The sequence below is a fragment of the Euprymna scolopes genome, chromosome 40 (genome assembly GCF_053919585.1).
Source record: "Euprymna scolopes isolate OS-2025 chromosome 40, ASM5391958v1, whole genome shotgun sequence".
Lineage (NCBI taxonomy): Eukaryota > Metazoa > Mollusca > Cephalopoda > Sepiida > Sepiolidae > Euprymna > Euprymna scolopes.
The window spans coordinates 38,649,895-38,672,394 of record NC_136521.1 but is presented as its reverse complement, the minus strand read 5'-3'; the positions used below and the strand labels follow the sequence as shown (position 1 = coordinate 38,672,394).

Here is a 22,500-nt window from a genome sequence, read left to right as displayed (position 1 = left end):
GTTTTTTTTTTTTTTTTTTTTTTTTGTACCAGGATTTGATGGAGATGAAAATATGATTTTTGAATATGTTTTCTAAGTTTATAGTTATGAAACAAAAAAAAAAAACAACTCAAAAATAATAATAAAAAACAAAAAAATAGCAATAATTGAAAAAGAAATCTTGCGTTCAGGACTTCGAACATGAGAAGAACAGATATCCTTAATATTTTCTGAGAAATGTCGGGTATACCTCAAGACTAGAAATATACCGACCGATTCAGTAATTATCACTCGAGCAAATTTTTTTTAAATCAACCAATTATCGCGTGCTAGCAAAAATTGAACAGTTTAAAACGTAAAAATAATAAAAACATGATATATATATGTATATATATATATTTATATGTATATATATATATTTATATGTTTATATATATTTATATGTTTATATATATATGTATATATATATGTATATATATCTATATATGTATATATATGTATATATATATCTATATATATGTATATATCTATATATGTATATATATATGTATATATATCTATATCTATATATATATGTATATATATCTATATCTATATATATATGTATATATATCTATATCTATATATATATATGTATATATATCTATATCTATATATATGTATATATACCTATATCTATATATATGTATATATACCTATATCTATATATATGTATATATACCTATATCTATATATATATGTATATATATCTATATCTATATATATGTATATATACCTATATCTATATATATGTATATATACCTATATCTATATATATGTATATATATCTATATCTATATATATGTATATATATCTATATCTATCTATATATATGTATATCTATATATATGTATATACATGTATATCTATATATATGTATATACATGTATATCTATATATATGTATATCTATACGTATATCTATATCTATCTATATATATATATATATATATCTTTACGTATATCTATATATATATATATCTTTACGTATATCTATATATATATCTTTACGTATATCTATATATATATATCTTTACGTATATCTATATATATATATCTTTACGTATATCTATATATATATATCTTTACGTATATCTATATATATATATATATCTTTACGTATATCTATATATCTTTACGTATATCTATATCTATATATCTTTACGTATATCTATATCTATATATATATATATCTTTACGTATATCTATATCTCTCTCTCTATATATATATGTATATCTTTACGTATATCTATATATATATCTATATATATATCTATATATATATATATATATCTTTACGTATATCTATATCTCTCTCTATATATATATCTTTACGTATATCTATATCTATATATCTATCTATATATATATATATATCTTTACGTATATCTATATCTATATATCTATATATATATCTTTACGTATATCTATATATCTATATATATATATCTTTACGTATATCTATATATCTATCTATATATCTTTACGTATATCTATATATCTATCTATATATCTTTACGTATATCTATATATCTATCTATATATCTTTACGTATATCTATATATCTATCTATATATCTTTACGTATATCTATATATCTATCTATCTATATATCTTTACGTATATCTATATATCTATCTATCTATATATCTTTACGTATATCTATATATCTATCTATCTATATATCTTTACGTATATCTATATATCTATCTATCTATATATCTTTACGTATATCTATATATCTATCTATATATATATATATATATATATATATATATATATATATGTATATATATATATATATATATATATATACAAGGGTTTAAAATGTATTCGCAAAATAAAAATCCATAGAATTGTTACGTAGTTCATATAAAAGTGCTCAATACTAAATAGAACTATTTATATTACTTTATATTTATATAGACATATGCAAACTTAGATACATTGTCAAGATAATATTTCGATCTGTAATTCTCCAGGCAAACAAAAAATAAATTAATTAGAATTTTTTTCTTTTAGATATTCACATATAGAAAAAATAGCATTTTCAATATTCGCACCTAAACGAAAAAGGCAAACTTTTTACCTGAGGAAATGTTTTTTATTTGTAAGTGCAAGGCTGAAATCAAGGCGTAGTATCTGTTCTTCAGATGCTGCACTTAAATTTATTGTTCTCTCTCAGTGGAGGAGAAACCCTTCACGACCGAGACAATTTTTTTATTTGTTTTTGTTCCTTTTCTCCACGTTAAAAAATAAATAAATAAATAAATAAAAACGACCCTGACGTCTAACTCTGTTCCCTGGGGAGGCATTGTAAATAGGAACTACAGATCGAAACATTGTCATACCTGCGTAGCGAATGTTTGTAGAGGTATGTGTCAATAAATATGATATATATATATAATCATTCTGTGACACGTGTTTCTTCGTCTACGACTCAGAGTGGCAGAATCTAGCGAAATTCGAAATCGGGATATATATATATATATATATATATATATATATATATATATATATATATATATATATATATATTATATATATATACACGGGGGGGACGGTTGTGTGTGTGTGTGTTAGACGGGCATAGCTGTCTCATGAGCATGTAGTTTAATTAGTACATTTAATTACATTCGTATACATATTACGGTTAATATATTTCGTCATTCGTGTTATATTGGAAAGGCTGTCATTTATTTCATACACTAAGTTCGAAAGAATATATTTGTATTATTGTGCACTTATTATCAGATGTCTATCAAGCAATAGTTAATAGTAAACATTTTCTAAAGCAATAAAGATAAAATGTTATGAAAACGAAAATTTCACATGGATCGAAACTTTCTACAGAATCGGTAAAAAAATAATTCATATAAAAAAATTTGCAGCATAAAATAAAAAAATAAATAAATAAATGATTATTTTTTTTTAAAGTCCCATATATTGAAAAATAATACCAAAATCAAATTTTACTATACGGCTACCGTTGGGCGCCTACACTTGCCAGATCGTAAAAATACGCTTACATATATTTTAATTCATGCAGATTTCGCATTTATTATTATAAAGCCACTTTTCTATTGATTAATTAATATATTGTACCTCATATATGGTAGTGATTTCAAAAGTAAAAAAAAATAAAAAATAAAAAAATAATGGCTCGGTTGCAATCAGCTAGAATTGAACACAAAATATTTAACGGCCCAACCGCGACTCCTATCGATGTAGCTATCCAGATATATGAAAGAAAGATTTAATATCAAACGACCCGAAGAAATGAATTAAATTTAAGAATGCGAATAAATACGTAAAAATATGTCGGCAGATTTAAACGAACATTTTGCATTTCAACATGCCCATATATGCCTGTATGCGTTATTCATCCCTCCAAAGATTTTCTCGGTGTATGATTTTTATGGATTTCAATGTTATGTGACAAGTAATTTAAGAGTTTATCGGTTAAATATTTACAAACAGACAGACACGCACACAGACATGCATCTACTATTTTATAGTTTAGAGATGAAAAATAATTGTTTTAGCTAATCCTCACTGGAAAGTTTTGTAAATATCCTGCTGGGAAAATGATAGGAGAGGTGTACCAAAATTAATGTCTCCTAATTTTTATTCAGCACGAATAGACCAGAGGAGATTGTAAATTGCATTGTCATAATGACCGAACTTATGCATTCATGACCTGAAAGATTCACTTCTCTGTTGCAGATATTGACGGTGTGAGACTGTGAAAACTCAAACCCTGTAATGCACATGCGTCAGACAGAGAAGAGGCGTCATTTAATTCTTGTCGGGGGGGGGGGGAATGCACTGAGAATGTTGGTGACTATGCAGAAAATTAATTCTGGGTCAGAAAAGGTCATTTGATTTAATGGTACAACAATTTCTTTTTTCTATTTTTTTCTAGATCGGACACATTTTGAGTTAAAAAAAAAAAAAAAAAAAAAACATAGGCGGCTTTCCTTATGGAATAACTTTAGTATCATTTTCATTACTTTCGAATGCTCTTATGAACAAATTCCAATACGATTTAAATATGTTAGATTATTAATTTAGAAGATGAAGTGAAATAGTTGTAACTCTTGTTATGGTATTCTTTACATATCATCTAAAAATGTTATGCTAATTAATTAATTAAGAAATAGGACTTTTGTACATATAATATTTTAAATATTTAATAAATTTATTAAATATGAAAGAATTTTATGCATTTTTACATTTTAATGAAGTTTCACCGGACTTGTATATAGTTATAGAAGTGTAATGTTGAGTTTAGCCATATATATATATATATATATATATATATATATATATATATATATATATATATATATATATATATATATATTTTGTATAGATTTAGACCTTAAACAACTTTTAAGACTATATATATACACAAATCTGTACTAACTTATGATAATATATATAATTTACTACTTAGCTCTACTCAAGTATTGAGCACTGTTAAAGTAAAAATCGATACATAAAAAATTAGATTTCATAATAAAACTATGTGGATACATTAAATAATTTTATGCATGTGTGTATGATCTGTGCGAATTTTACACACACACACACACATATATATATATATAAGACGTGAGCGTTTTGCGCAAACTTCAAGAAAATATAATATATATTAGTCAATGCCGAAAATCTACACATAATATATTAGATTCCCTAAGACTATTGTCAGTGTTGCAATGAAATTATATATATATATATGTTTTTTGGGTGTACATAAAAAAAAAGATGTATACCTGTTGGTTTGTCCCTTGGAGATTCCTCCGTTATCACCGGATTTGTGGACCATTTCCATGCAGTCGGAGACTGTTCGTTCGGACTTGCCCCGCTAGAGTTTAATGATGTTGAGTTTGTATCGTGGGATACGGAATGTTGGTGATTTTCCGTTGTATTTTTCATATCCTTTTGTGCTTATGACAAGACGTATGCAATAGATGTAATGCAATTGGCGATCAGAAACTCAAGAAGACATGGATTTGCATATACATACATACATTAGCATGTAGATATATACGAAAGCATAAACGTCTACCTACTACTCCTGGGTATCCGTTTAAATATGTATGTGTGTGTGTGTGTGCGTGTGTTAGAAATAACAGGATTTTTTTAAACGAAAAACAATATCACCATAAATATACATGTGTCTAAATGTATATATATATTTATGTATATTTAACTTTTTTTCTTTTTTTTTCTAAAATTAAAATCAACAAAATATGTTTTAGGAATTTATCTTTAACATTGAATTTAACAGCAGTAAATATAACTTTTCAAAGTTTCTTTTTACAGAAATTCTGTTTAAATATATTAAAACAAGCATTTAATTGGAATATATGTATAAGTAGCGCGTTTTTTGCTTGTTTTTTTTTTTTTAATAAATTTCATTTACATTATAAAAAAACATTGTAACGAATTAATTGAAATGATTGCTTTCATAAAAAATAGAACAGAGGTTCTGAAAACATCCTAAATCCGCTTTCCCGGAAAAATATATCTATATCTATACATGTTTGTATACGTGTTATACTTAATCTGGAAAGATATATTCACAATTTTATCTGTTTTTTGTTTTTTTTTTAAATAAACTTGTTTTTTTTTTGTGTGTGTGTTTTAAAAATATTTACCAAACTTAAAATACATTATACTAAAAATTAAATAAAATTAGAATCTTTCTTATTCGTGTACTTACTTCTACGCGTATTGTATTAGTTTAAACATATCTATAAATAAATATATTTTTTTTATATGTATTATGGAGCAGCATACGGAAGGAAAGTTTTGATGATTGAAATAAAATACGGGGGTCCGGTGATCTTTGTTGCAGGTGGTACTCAGTCGATTCTATATGTTTTTTTTTTGTTTTGTTTTTTTTGCAGAAGTCCTCGAAGTCGAATTTATTTAGTTTTGTTTTTTAAAAATAAATTTGAGGCAACAGTTCAAAGGTTTAAAATCCGTTTCGCAGACAGAGAGTATTTTTTAATGTCATTCTCCTTTCCGACTCGTTTCGGTCACTTCACTAAACTCAGGTGAGTCAAATCTCTTAATCGAAGACAGTTTATTTATATGCGCACATACGTATACATACATAAATAAGAGAACAGAGTCCTTATAAATATATATGCATCTATATATGTATTTTTTTATATATCAACATCATTCCGTGTTTGTCTTAATATTTTGATAATCACAAATTATATCTACATATATATATAATTATTACATATATATATAAACATATTTAATTTAAGGCGTCACTTGACTCCCCCAAAATAAGCATAAATAATCGTTTACACACAGTCTTTTAAAGTTATTATTTTCGTCCCTGGTTGTAATATTTCAGCATTATTTTTTTATCAGAATAAACTGTAATTTGATTACAATTAATATATATATATATATATTCATAAACTAATATTCATTTCTTTTTCTGGATACGTGTAAATCTATAGATACGGTAAATATACTTATACCTATTTATTTTTGTATATATATATAAAGTTTTTAATTACCACTTTATTTCCCGGGAAATGCACTACAAATCTATCTACTAATTCAAACAGCCGTTGTGGAAATAAACAACATATATTTTCCTTTGAAATATATTTTGTTTTGTTTTATAAATAAAGTTTGACAAAGTTTTCGCCCTGGGAAAGTTGTACTCTTAAAATTAAATAAAATATTACAATAAAAATATAAAAATGACAATCGCCGATTGAATGGAAGAAATATCTGTTTTCTTATGGGTATATAAACTGAGATATTTCAATAAGGTTTGAGCAATCAATTATCTATGCGTAATCATTAGATACCTTCATGAAGGAATGTACATCTCCTAGGGGGGAAAAAATAATCATTTCCAATTTTCTTCTTTTTTTTTCCTTTTTTTTTCTTCTTTTTTTTTTGCTGCAAAAGCTCCGATCCAAGAATTGAATTTTTAAAAAGTATTTTTTTTTTTTTTTTTAGTATTATAATCGATAATCAGTTCATGTATTGATCTTACAAAATTATATTTAAAAAAATGTTTGTAATTTTTTTTTTTTTCCGGATTTTTTTTTTTTTTTTTTTTTTTTAAACAAGTTCAGCTGAAGTCAGACGTGTGAATAAATACGTAAGTATAGAATTATGCGTAAATAATATATATTTCTATAAACTTACTGATAAAAAAAATTATAAACAAACCTCAAACTTCATAAAACAGTCACAAGTACGTTGCGGATTTGTATGGTCGAGGAAGTTGTTTTTGCATGTAAGTACGTATGCGAAATGGATTAGTAATATACATATACATATAAAATGACACTGCTCTTTAATGTGTATTTATCTGTTTTGAATGGTTACTGTTTGCGGAATATATATGCATACAAGCTTGTAAATTTGTTTTAATATATAAAAATATGTTTGGAAAGTAATATACATGTATTTGCGTATAACAAAAAAAAAGTCCTATTTCATTTGCTTGCTGTTCTGCTGTTATTTTTTTTTTTAATCTTCCTTAGTGTGTGTATATTTATATACGAATATATAAATGTATGCGTATGTATATATATATATGTATGTATATATGAGTTGGTGTTTGTATCCTTGTTGATAATGACTGCGTTTGGTTGTCGTACGCTTCAGCTCCTGTATCTCGAGATCAACAGAAAAATAGTGTCTCTCCCCGACGAAAGAAACGTTGACAAATGAGACGGAAAAAAATGCTTGCGCGAGGGGAGCTAGTCGTTGTCGCTATCGTCGTCGTCGTAGTCGTAGTCGCTCTCTCAAAGACGAATTAGAAAGAAAAAGGAAATATATTCTCACCACCTCGAAGACTAGTAAGCCAGCAAGCAATAAACGAGGGTAGGTAGGGGGTTGAACTAAACAAAAACAAAAGAAAAAAAAATAACAAAAACCTAGGAGAGAGGAGACAGAAAAAAAAGAAAAGAAAAAGAAAAAACACTAAACAGTTAATAGAGGGAGGGGATTCATGTACCTCTCTCTCTCTCTCTGGTTCGGCAGTCTATATTTCCTTTTAAAAAAGTGCGAGCGAGTGAGAGAGAGAGAGAGAGAGAGCGCGAGCGAGTGCGAGTGCGAGAGAGAGAGCGAGAGCTCTGCCTCAATGGCGTGTAATGTACGAGGCCAGCTACCAATGAAGAGAGAGCGCATTTGTCTTAAAAAGGTGGAAGGGGGCGCGCGCAGAGAACGGCTGATACTTTCAACCTGGAGGGGGAGATAGAAATATCGAGAGAGTGGGAGAGAGAGTGACAGAGCACTACTTTAAAGGAGGTGGGATATGAGCCAGAGCATGAGAGGAGGAGGGAAACAGAGGGAGAGGTTATTATTGCTAGAGTTCGCATTTCAATTTTCCCCCAGTTTCTCAGCAGACGCGTTCCTGAACGGGTCTTGTATTTATCAACGTGGTAAGAGGTAACATTCATATGTATGTATATACAAGCATGTTTTTTTTTTTTTTATATTAAAAAGACATTTTCGCACCAGTTTATTCTTATTTTCAGACAAACCATTTCATATGATAATGTTTACACCGCAAGTTAGTATTATAATGATAATAATAATAAAAATAATAAAAATCGCATTGCTCGCCCGCATGTCTTCTTACAAGAGGTACTATTATTTAACAGGGAAGGGTAAGGGAGTCCGGTCTTGCCGGATGGGAAAATACGCTAAAATATATTTTAATTAAAGCAGACTTCGTATTTATTATTACAGAACCAATTCTCTACTGAATATTATATTGTACCTAATATATAAGAGTGATTTCAAGTTTTAAAAAAATTGCTTAGGTGCAATCAGCTAGAATCGAAACCAAAACATTTAGCGTTTCAGCCACGTTCCCTACGAATGTAGCTATCGAAAGATAAACAAGAATTTTTTTTCTCCTATTAAACGACTTGAAGAAAGGCTTTAAATTAAGGCATGCGCTGAAAAAAAAAAAAAGTAAAAATATGTCGGCAAATTGAAATGAACATTTTTTCGCATTTCAACTTACCGATATATGTCTGTAATCATTATTCATTCACCCAAAACACAGATTTTACTCGTTATAAACCATCCTTGGTATATGATTACTATTTTCTTTTAACTTCCTTGTTGTGTTACCAATAGTTTAGGAGTTTGGACGGTTAAATATTTACAAATGGGCAGACACACATACATATGGCTGTTGTATTTATATAGGTTATATTTTACTGTGCCGGTTGGGGATACCCAGGTTCCGTTTATCTAATCATTCTGAATTTAGAAAGAAATCGGATTTGTGTTTTTTTTTTTTTGGGGGGGGGGGTCCAGGTAGTTTAACCAGTCTCGTTAATTTCCGATTTGAGATTCTCCGCTTCCTTCCCAGGAATATCCAGATTTATGGAATCGAAACAAGCCGGTTTTTAAAATTTCTTTCCCTAAATCCAGACTGATGAAATGACGAAAACTCGATATTCGAAACAGATACAGTAATTTATAATATTTAGCTAAAATAGATACGCGGACACATATTATAGACACACATACACACACACACACACACACAATGAACATTTTTTTTTTAATAAAGATTAATTTTTTTTTCTACACGTAAGTGCATACTTGTTATATATAAATGCATACTTGGCCTTCGAGCGAAGATCAGAGTGTAGTATCTATTCTGTCCTTGGTCAGTGGAACAAAACTCTTTCATGACTGAGACAATTTAAATTTTTGGCTCCTATCCAGAGAACCCGTTTGGGGGAAGCTGAAGTTTCCGCACATTAAGAACCGACCTTGTGTCTAACTCTGCCCTCGTGGGGAGGCAAGTAAATAGTAACAATAATTTTTATACATACGGGCATTAGGTTTTCATGCATATGCACTCATTAATGTAGGAAGTGTTAATTACTGCTTGTCGAGAGATTCGAACCGCGTCACAAAGTCACGCTTCTACCTGAAAAGCATGGGCAAATTGACACAAGAATTGTGGGAAGTCTATATACATTTGTCGAAGAATCGGACGTACTCGCGAGCGAATCTTTCAGAACATTTTATTACAACGGGTATATAAAATAGCTGAAAAAAAATAAACTTCTCTAACTCGTAAAAATTGATGAACCCCCCCCCCAAAAAAAAAACAAAAAAACAAAGAAGATAAATAAATGCATCAGAAGATCTTAAAATCACAGGGGAGCATGTCGATGTCAACAGAACTTTACGTCAAAAACAACCGTTCGTTTAAAAAGGGCTATGAATATTTGTCATCAATATCATGAGAGGCCTATGATTATCCCATAGTCCGCATCCGGCGCATCATGTCACCACGCGAGTTTAAAAGTACTTGGGCTTTAGTTGGTTATTTCTCGTTTATGTAATTAAAGGTAAAAGTTTGTTTGCAAGGATGCTATCCAGGATATGAAAGGAAAGTCCTCCCACGATACTAGACGACCAATATCCAATAGAACATTAATAAAGCTAGGAAATATATAACGCATATATATATATATATATATATATATATATATATATATATATATATATATATATATATATAATGCAATCACGAAGGAAAGACGAAAATTCATTATTAAAGTGTTAAAATAAAAACCACGTTTAAAAGAAACTTAACGGGGCGAAGAGAATAAAAAGGGGAATATATATATATATATATATATATATATTAAAATATGTGGTGTCAAGATTTCGAATCTCGCTAGATTCAGCCACTCTGATGAGTTGTAGACACGTGTCAGTGGATAATTATATATTTAAAAAAAATATATATCCTGCTCCCCTTTTAGGGGGGATCAATTGGTCAAGGAGAAACTTATTCCCAACTGCGCATTTAATGAAAATGTACTTCGGTATAAATAATTGAATTCATTCAAAAAGTATTGCTAACAAAAACAAATAAAACCTATATATATATATATATATATATATATATATATATATATATATATATATATATTGTAATCCCTTTCATCTCGAGTTTTTTTGTTCCTATATATATATATATATATATATATATATATATATATATAATTATATATATATATATATATATATATAGGAACAACAAAACTCGAGATGGAAGGGATTACAAACACTACGTTCAATTTTAATAATATCTTTATTATATATAAAAAAAAATTTTTTTCAAGTAGCACAGTACACACACACATTATATATATATATATATATATATATATATATATATATATATATATATATATTGCAATAATAATCATCTGAAAATTAAGATACACTGGAATATAATATAATTTTTCTTTTATTTAAATCATTCTATTCAATCGGTCACTATATGACCCTCCTGAACTCTCTCTCATATATATATATATATATATATATATATATATATATATATATATATATATATATATGCGTGTGTGTGTATATACCCACACACGATCGATTGATCGGTAAGGCCGTTCAGTTTCTAAAGACAAAGGATACCCCCTGTAGGGGCAGCTGCGCATGTAATTGTGAACCAAGGGTTGCGCAATCGACAACCCCACTCTCCTGAATCAACGCTTTTTGAGTCCAGTGGCAAGGAGAATTCCGCATGTCTGGAAACAATGCCGAAATAAGCGGAGAATACATACAGCACCTGGAAGTCCAAAATGGTCACCCATTTAGTACTGACTAAGTTCAACGTTGCTTAACATACAAACACAATAAAAAATGAATCCCGAGATATAACAATTGACATTATATATATAAACTACTTAATTTACTCACATAAAATTAATATACGAAAGTATAAATTTATGCGTAAACTTTAAGTATTTACTTCAAAAGTGATCAATACGTAGGTAGAGCTAGTTAGTTAGTTATAAAATATATATGGCGATTAAGCTACACTGAATATTCCGCGTTTCATCCACTCTAGGACTCTTCAGCCTGAAGAATCCTAGAGTAGATGAACGCGGAATATTCAGTGTAGCTTAATCGCCATATATATTTTATAACTAACTATATATATATATATATATATATATATATATATATATATATATATATATATATATATATATATATATATATATATATATATATTGCATGCCTGTGTGTCTGAAGGTTTAGCTTACAGCGACAAGTCGATTTTTTTCGTCTGCGCAACCTTAAAGTGAGCCTATCGTTTCAATACGTATATCTAGCTACTTCTAGCTGCACTGATGGATGGCAGACGACGAAACAGCTGTTTGTTGACGTGACTGTGTGTGTGTGCGTGCGTGTGTAAACGGCGCTGTTCCTAAACCGTGTATATAAATAATATTAACAAGGGGAAAAAATCGAGTCTACATCTCAACTCCTCCCCTTCTTCTCACTGCTCCACCTCCGTCGCCCTGAATAATTCATCCTCCTCCTATCACTCCCTCCCTCCTTTCACGTCAGGAACACTCTCACCGAAACTCATCATCTCCCCCTCCCTTTGTGTTACAGTTCAGCCATTCATCTCTCTCTCTCTCTCTCTCTCTCTCTCTCTCTCTCTCTCTCTCTTTCTCTCTCTCTCTCTCTCTCTACATCCCCTTTAAGTTGGCTATTCTTTCTCAGTTCCCCCTTCCCACGATCTCTTTGTAAGTTGTACATTAAATGGCGGCCGAAATGGGAGAGGGACGTTTACTTTCTCTCTTGGTTTCTAAGACACTCCTCCCACTTCGCCCCTCTCCTCCTTCTATTACTCCACTTCTTATTTTTTTTTTTTTTTGTGCGAGTGTTTTTTTTTTCGTGTAGGGTAGAGGGGGGAGGGATATTCGTCCTCTCTCTCCACTCCTGTCTTCTCTCCATCTAATTTTTATCCATTTCTCTAAGATTTTGTTTACAGTCTCGGAACTTTCAACGCTCTCTATTTTTTTCTTCTTCTCTTTCTACCCTGACTAAAATTTCATAGTTTTAATATGCCAAAGACTTCGCCTTTTCAAACGGTCCGTCACGATCAAGTTTATCACAGCATATACCTACTTCTCTGACCACATTCATGTGCCTTTCCATGAACATGAGACCTTTTTTGTTGTTATTTTGTAAATCCCCGGCTCATTTAAGATTGAGGCAGAAATTGTCTGTCTTGAAGGCTGTTTCTTCCACTGACGCCAGAAAAAAAAAACAAAAAAAAAAAAACAAACAAAAAAAAAACAACAAAAACAAAAACACGTCTCTGTTCCTAACGATCCAATGATACACATCGATATCCAGCGGTCTATGTCAATCCATAACACATACGCACACACACTATCATATATATATATATATATATATATATATATATATATATATATATATATATATATATATATATATATATCAGGGACGTGCAGAGAGACGGGCTGCTGTGTGGGTGTTCAAGCACCTGCCCATTTTAGTCGTTTGAAAAGTGCAATTTTCAGGGGAATATATATATATATATATATATATATATATATATATATATATATGCGCCACATTATTACTATATTTTTGCAGTTTATGTTTCACTTCAGCAGTCAGCACATGTATATATATATATTGTAACACACACACATAGTGTAACTCGAGTCTTGGATTTCCGGTTTGTTGACTGCCATAGCTCTTGCGAAATCGGCTTATGCAAGTGCTATTTAACAATTTTAGTTAAAGCCTTTTTTTTTCATCCATATATTAATGACTTTGTTTTTTATCATTATTAACTTTTTGAGAAATCGGATTATGTAGGTGATAGGTTAAAATTAATATTCTTTTGCTTCCGGGAATCTAAACTGCATTCTTTATTTTTTCATTTTTTTTTTTCAAAGCTTCTTTAGACTATATATATATATATATATATATATATATATATATATATATAGAGAGAGAGAGAGAGAGAGAGAGAGAGAGATAGATAGATAGATAGATAGATAGATAGATAGATAGATACTGCTTTTTCGCGTATAAAGTCATTCTACGGGCCCACTCCACTGCCATCCATCTCTTATATCCACCTCACATAATATCAGGTTTTTCCTCTATCTAACCTACGACTATCGATGCCCCCCTTTCGTATTTATGCATCTCAATTTGTGAATCAATTAAGACATGTCAGTATATCCGTCCAGTTCTATATATCACCATTCATCTCACCGTATCTGCGTCGTCTGACCTGTTTGTTCTCTACCTATGTGAAATATTCCCATGGCTATTTGACTCTTGATTAAAAAGCCGATTTGCACGCCGTCGGATAGGATTATCGAATTCGGCCCCAAAATAAAATTAAAAAAAAATGTTATAAACTTAATTGGCGTTCGTATGTGCACGGAAGTTAATATAAGTAATTCGCACATTGAACATTGCAAAAAAAAAAAAAATTAAGAGCCGCCAATAACTTTCGAATGAAACAATTCCGTTTGTTTGAGTAAGGTCTGATTTGTAACTCGATTATTAACACACGCACGTGCACGGCGCGCACACACAAACGTAATGAAACATGAACGTTTACTTGCATCAACTTCATACTGCATTCTCTCTCTTCCTCATACTACACTCTCATGTATATATGTATATATCATAATACACTCTGTTATATATATATACATATAATACACTCTCTCATATATATATATATATATATATATATATATATATATACATATCATAATGCACTCTCTTATATATATACATATATATATACATATCATAATGCACTCTCTTATATATATACATATATATATCATAATACACTCATATATATATATCATAATACACTCATATATATATATATCATAATACACTCATATATATATATATATCAGATTACACTCATATATATATATATATATATATATCATAATACACTCATATATATATATATATATATATATCATAATACACTCATATATATATATCATAATACACTCATATATATATATATCATAATACACTCATATATATATCATAATACACTCATATATATATATCATAATACACTCATATATATATCATAATACACTCATATATATATCATAATACACTCATATATATATCATAATACACTCATATATATATCATAATACACTCATATATATATATATATATCATAATACACTCATATATATATATATCATAATACACTCATATATATATATATCATAATACACTCATATATATATATATCATAATACACTCATATATATATCATAATACACTCATATATATATATATATCATAATACACTCATATATATATCATAATACACTCATATATATATATATATCATAATACACTCATATATATATATCATAATACACTCATATATATATATATATATATAATACACTCATATGTATATATGAGTGTATTATATATATATTATATATCATATATACACTCATATATATATCATAATACACACATATATAAATATCATAATACACTCATATATATATATCATAATACACTCATATATATATATATAAATATATATATATATAATTATACACTTATATATATATATTAATACACTCATATATATCATAATATATATATATATATATATCAAAACACTCTCATATAATATATATATATCATAAAAATCTCTCTCATATAATATATATACATCATAAAACTCTCTCTCATATAATATATATATCATAAAACACTCGCATATAATACATATATATATATATATCATAAAACACTCTCATATAATATATATATCATAAAATACTCTCATATAATATATCATAAAACACTATCTCATATATAGTTTGAGATTACAAATTGTATACTATTGAAAATTTAAAGTCCATGTAAATATTATCATGAATATGTATAAGACAATTTAAGATAAAAATGAAGCTCAATATAAGGGATGGCTCGTTAGTATAAATTAAAATTTAGAAATGAAATTCGGTAAATTAAAAAAAAAAAATGCGCGACAAATTTATTTTTCAACAAGAAATGAAAAATATAAAAGTGTTTTCCTTAATCCATGGATTTTTAAAAATGTCTACCTCATGAGAGGAAATGATTTAACAAAATAAAATTCATAAGTAATTATAAATACATAGATTGAAAAACTAAAATACTTCGATAAAAGTCTAAAAGAAGCAAAGATATATATTAAAAAAAAAAGGTGTAAGTGCAGAAACAGTATAGGTATCACCGTAAACTCTCTCCCCCCCTCTCTCTCTCTCTCTCTATATATATATATATATATATATATATATATATATATATATGTATATAAATGCGTGTGTGCATTACTAGCATAATGCAAGTCAACATGAACCAAATATTGGAAACATGGTGGAACGTGATCAACAACAAAAATGATCAGATCGGTATTTACATATTATTTGGATTACTCAGACTACTGTTCTCAACTTGAGTGTCATTTTCACAACATTTCGGTCGATGTAACCTCCGACTTTCTTCAGGTGTTTTTTTCGGACTCGAAATTCCGTCCAAATTCTCGTGTTCGACAAGATACTCCTGAAGAATGTTGGAGGTTACATCGATCGAAACGTAATGAAAATGACACTCAAGATGAGGACAATTGTTCAAAGAACCCACATAATACGAATAAGCACTCCTCATGTCAAAAATTCAGAAATTTATGAACTGATTTGTAAGAAGCTTGTCGAAAGCTTCTTGTTTATATATATATTTATATATATATATATATATATATATATATATATATATATATATATATATATATGTAAACTCTCTGATGAAAATAAGTGTATTCTTCGAAACTTCTGAACTAAGGTTCTTCTGGTTTTATTTGTACTTCTTGTCGAATAATTAAAATTTTGTATACCTTCCTTACAAGCTTAAAAGTTTTTTTTTGTAAATTTGCAAAAAAAAAAATTGTTTTCCAACTTCAAGATTTTTATGATCGTTTTAAAATTATTAATCAACGTTATATAAGATTGGGGTGAAAAAAAACTGACGTATCTATGACAGAACAAGTATATTTTTTTTACAAAAAAGCATAGGCGTTACGATTCTAAACATTTTATCCGAAATAGTTTTTCTTTATCTATGTTTTAATGTAAAGCTTTTAGAAAAAAGCGTGTAAAAATAGATAGTCTAAAAATAAATTTCAATCAATATTAATACATATAACTACTTCATTTACTCACATAAAATTAATATACGAAAGTATAAATTTATGCGTAAACTTTAAGTACTTACTTCAAAAGTGCTTAATACGTAGGTAGAGCTGGTTAGTAATTTATAAAATATATATGGCGATTAAGCTACACTGAATATTCTGCGTTTCATCCACTCTAGGACTCTTCAGGCTCATGCGCATAAGCCTGAAGAGTCTAGAGTGGATGAAACGCGGAATATTCAGTGTAGCTTAATCGCCATATATATTTTATGACTTACTATATATATATATATATATATATATATATATATATATATATATATATATATATATATATATATATATACATAGATATATATATATAGTCGAATATAAACGACGAAAATCGGATAATTAAAATATGTGTGCGTGTGTGCGCGCGTGTGTGTGTGTCATGTGACAATTAATCGGAATCCGTACCGGAAGCTGAAAAATTCGGAACCTTTAGGGATATGGGAATCAGAAAAAAAAATTGTGCTTATTTTCCGATGACCAAAACGATTCTTTTAATTGCATTTTTAATCTGATTTTGTCTAAAGCAAAATTTTCTATTGCTTATTATAATAGCAAAATAATCAATATTTTATGAATTTTAAACGACCAGAACTAAAAACCTATTGATCACACACACAAATACCCACTAGTGTATTTTTACGCTTGGCAAAATATCTGCAAATTTAACATGTGTTTTTACGGTAACCATAGTAAAGTAATTACTTTGTAGTAAAATAATTATGAATTAAGAATCGGAATTAGGAATTGTATCAGAATTGGGAACAATATTGTAATCGTCACACATTTATATATATATATATATATATATATATATATATATATATATATAACTACATATATATACATATGTATGTATACACACTATATATATAAACACACACACACACATATATGTATATATGAAATAAAATGTTATTTATAAAATAACTGTTGCTTTTACAGCAGCATTGCTTCCAACAAAACCTTCATCAGATGAATCTGGATTCAGGCATAGTTTCTGGGCTGAAGCATCATTACCACGAGCCCAGAGCGTCACATCAGGATCTCACGATACCACCAGACGTTGTCGTCAATCTGTGGGATTGCCATATCAACGATGATGCAGATAGAGCCTTGCCTTGTAGTTTCCTTGTGTATTTCTCTTGTCCGACAAAGAAAGACCACAATTACTAAAGAACGTATATAATATATATATATATAAACATAATGCATATTTATATATATACACACCCGCACACATATATATATGCATATACATATATATACATATATATGTATATGCCTTAACACTATATACATATATATGAATGAACACTATATATATATATATGCTTTAACACTATATATATATGCTTTACCACTATATATATATGCTTTACCACTCTATATATATATATATATATATATATATATATATATATATGCTTTAACACTATATATATATATGCTTTAACACTATATATATATATATATATATATATATATATATATATATATGTATATATATATCATTCCCACTCTACCAACATTAACGCAGTATTGGGTAAATTATTTCCAACTAGCAATAGGGTTAAAGTAAATTTGTTCAAAACAAACAAAATTAAACTGATAAATAGCATCTTTATAATAAGTTATGAAAGTATATGTCCAGAAAGCTACTCAGACTATTAAGAATTTGGTACTCTTACTAACTGGCCCTACTCACGTATTGAGCTCTTTTAAGATAAACACTGAAAATCCATACATAAAATATTCCATCGCATTATACCATTTCATATAGATTCATGAATTATATATATATATATATATATATATATATATATATATATATATATAAAGACTGGACGCCAGGCTTTGCTCGGCCGTACAAATCGCTTAAGCATGATATTTTATCCATGCAGATTGTGTATGTATTATTATAGAATCAATTTAGTATTTAATATTATGTATTGCGAGGAATTATGTGCCCGATGGACTAATTCGCAAAATAAACAAACAAATAAATAAATAAATGAAATAAAAAATGAGATTAATAATAATGCTAATGTCGTTCATCAAATTCCGTCTGTGTTTGTTTACAATATCACGTCAGCTGATATTTGGGGTTGAGGATAAATGTCCTGGAAACTCACTTCTGATAAATGTTTAGTTTTAAAATATGCAAGCAAAGAAATTATTTGCGGCGATTTTAAATGGTACCTCTTCTTTTACCGTAAATTGAATTTATTAATAAGAAAAAAATAAAATAAAATAGTGAGGTACACCCGGACTTCATACGAGATCATTCGATCTGTAGTCGAATGATATACCTCTGACCTATGTCTCAAGATGTCAACAAATCTGAATTTTGACAGAAGCATAGTTTAGGTTGCACCACTAAGGGAGATATAAAATCACAACAAAAAATTTCTCCGAAAAAACATTTTTATCTATAAAAAAGAAAGGCTACTTTTAGGATTGGATTTTTTTTTTTTTCGATTTTCGATGCTCATCGAACGAATTTCTTAATAAAACATATCTAAGAACACTGCCAGACATATAAATTACCTTTGTATAAAATTTATAAAAGATAGGTTCTGCAGTTTCGGATCCTATAAGGAAGGAACTCACACCCTCACACAAAGTGACTTTTATATATATATATATATATATATATATATATATATATATATATATATATATATATATATAAGTAAAATAATTAATTAAAAAAAAATAGCATTTATTTGATTATGTCCTAAGGGAAAATATTTTTCATGGCTTTCAAGGTTGTAGACGCTATTAAGCGCATTATCGTTTAAAATATTTACAAACTATCAAGTTTACTCTGTTGGTTATTTATTACTTAACTTAATAAATAATTTATTAAATAAAATAAATAACTTATTAATAAATAATGTATTACTTAACGTAATAAATAACTTATTAGATAAAAATAACTCATTTATAAATAATTTATTACTTGAAGTTATAAATAACTTATTAGATAAAAAATATTAATTAATTATGTATTACTTTAAGTTCTAAATAACTTATTAAATAAAAATATTAATTAATAATTTATTACTTGAAGTTATAAATAACTTATTAAATAGAAATATTAATTAATAATATATTACTTGGAGTTATAAATAACTTATTAAATAAAAATATTTATTAATAATTTATTACTTGAAGTTATAAATAACTTATTAAATAAAAATATTTATTAATCATTTATTACTTGGAGTTATAAATAACTTATTAAATAAAAATATTGATTAATAATTTCTTACCAGAAATTATAAATAACTTATTAAATAAAAGTATAGTAATTTATAATTTATTACTTAAAGTGATAAATAACTTAGAAAACTTGTTATTTGTAACTTGGAGAATTATTATACTATACTTATATATGCTCTGGCACGCAATAAAAAAGGCATTCATTGAGCTTGGACTTTTTCTAAATTTACAAACTTTGTATATACAAAGACTCATTTCATTATAAAAAAAAAACTTTACTTGTGAGATTATATTTTACTTATGAGGTGATATTTTAATTATGAGATGATATTTAAATTCGTCTAGATTTCGTATATACTGTTATTGAATCGTGATTTCCAAATTGCAAAAAAAAACAACAAAAAACAAACAAAAAAACAAATATTTTAATGTCATCAGCTAGAATCGAAACCGAAAGCAAAACTGTGGCATATAAAGCTGGTGACGTTACCACTGCACCAGTGGTACAGGCATATAAACCGATTAAAAATTAAAAATAAACTAAGACGCATGCACAAAATGTTTAACGATTTTTTTTCAATTGTGACCCATTTTGGACGCCATTAAAAACTATTTTAACTGACTAAAAAAAACATAAAAGAGCGGTCCATAAAAGAAACAATCATTTGGCGCGACTTTTAGTTTCGGTAGATAGAGTTTGAAAGTATGGATACAGAGAGAGAGAGAGAGAGAGAGAGAGAGAGAGAGAGAGAGAGACAGACAGACAGACAGACAGACAAGACGACAGGCAGGCATATATTTATTTGCTTCCCTACGAAAGCAAATTAGACACAAGGTCGTTTTTAATGTGGGGGAAACCCAGCTCCCCCCTGGGGGCACTCTGGCAGTTTCCAAATAAATAATAATTGTTTCAATACAAAAGGTTTTCCCTACATTGACCAAGGGCAAATTACAGAACAGATACTACCCGGCTGGAAGACAGACATATACCGTTTTATATATTAGACTAGAAGATGTTAAACGTAATGTTTTATTCCCTACAAAATAAAAAGAATAAAAAAGATGGAGTAAAATAAACGTTAAGTACCTGAGACATGTGCATGCGAGTATTATGGGTTTTTTTTTAACAGTTCACTTCTTGTACGTAAAAAAGAAAATATTCGAGCTGAGATCGAAATCAAAAGCTTAAGATAATGAGTCAAGTACGATAACCACTACGTCAGCTTGAAATGGTATTTAAAATGTGTTTTTAAACTTACTTATTCTTAACATAAAGAAACTGTCACGTAAACGATGCACGCATGCGCATTCGTGAAACAGAATACAGGCAGATAAAAATTCGACGCCCATCACGTACAAATTTTTCAATGTTGACTACTTAGCAGCGATTTTCTACAGGTGAAAACTGATTAAAACACTTTCCCCATGTCTGAATACCTTATATACCAAATTTCAAGTCTGTAGATCATACATTCATTGGGTATATAGGTTAAGAAATATACTCTTACACATATTCTCACTTTTCGATCGATGCCCCCGTTCAGTCTCGAAAGACAAAGGATACCTCTGTAGGGGCAGTTCCGCGTGTAATTTTGAGGCAAGGGTTGCGCAATCTCTAACCACACCTCTCCTGAATCGACACCGGTTGGGTCCAGTGGCAAGGAGAAGACCAGGATGAGTGGAAACAATGCTGAGATAAGCGGAGAGCACATGCAGCACCTGGAAGTCCCAAATGGTCACCCATCGACCAGACTCAACGTTGCTTAACTTCGGTAACCCAGCGGGAACGTGATTATGCTAGATATGAAAAGTCTTTATAAAAGTTTGTGCCTATTTCCATTCCATGGAGGCCAGGCGCGAACGCAGACTCCAACATTTTATTATACCATTCCTATTTAAGTTAAAACATACTTATCAAAGTACAGATGGTCGGGTTTCAATCCTGGCTTGAGGTAGTTGCCTGTCTAGCCGCACTGATGAGCTGTGGAACAGCGAAACAGTATTGTATGTGGATGAATATATATATATATATATATATATATATGGCAATTAAGCTACACAGATTATTGCGCGTTTTATTCTCGTGAGAAATAGTCAGATAAGACTGATG

At 28.5% G+C, this 22,500-nt stretch overlaps 1 protein-coding gene and 1 long non-coding RNA gene across 14 annotated transcripts in view; one reads left to right on the top strand and one right to left on the bottom strand.

Annotated features, from left to right (window-relative positions):
• The window catches only part of LOC145265495 (paired box protein Pax-6-like), a 1,005,138-nt gene that overhangs the window by 242,476 nt on the left and 740,162 nt on the right, over nucleotides 1–22,500 (bottom strand). The window contains exon 1 of one of the 12 annotated variants that reach the window (XM_080121378.1): nucleotides 4,795–8,427. The exons of 6 other annotated variants lie outside the window; for them this stretch is intronic. In XM_080121378.1, coding sequence (XP_079977504.1) covers nucleotides 4,795–4,957 — 163 coding nt within the window. In that variant the 5' untranslated portion in view covers nucleotides 4,958–8,427. Of the gene's footprint in view, nucleotides 1–4,794; nucleotides 8,428–22,500 lie in introns of those variants that run through there. 5 more of the 12 variants (XM_080121383.1, XM_080121375.1, XM_080121377.1 and 2 more) reach the window with 5 other exon arrangements.
• The window catches only part of LOC145265497 (uncharacterized), a 21,531-nt gene continuing 7,365 nt past the window's right edge, over nucleotides 8,335–22,500 (top strand). The window contains exon 1 of one of the 2 annotated variants that reach the window (XR_013864658.1): nucleotides 8,335–8,477. This is a non-coding gene — a long non-coding RNA (uncharacterized LOC145265497). The remainder of the gene's footprint in view (nucleotides 8,478–22,500) is intronic. The other variant, XR_013864659.1, reaches the window with a different exon arrangement.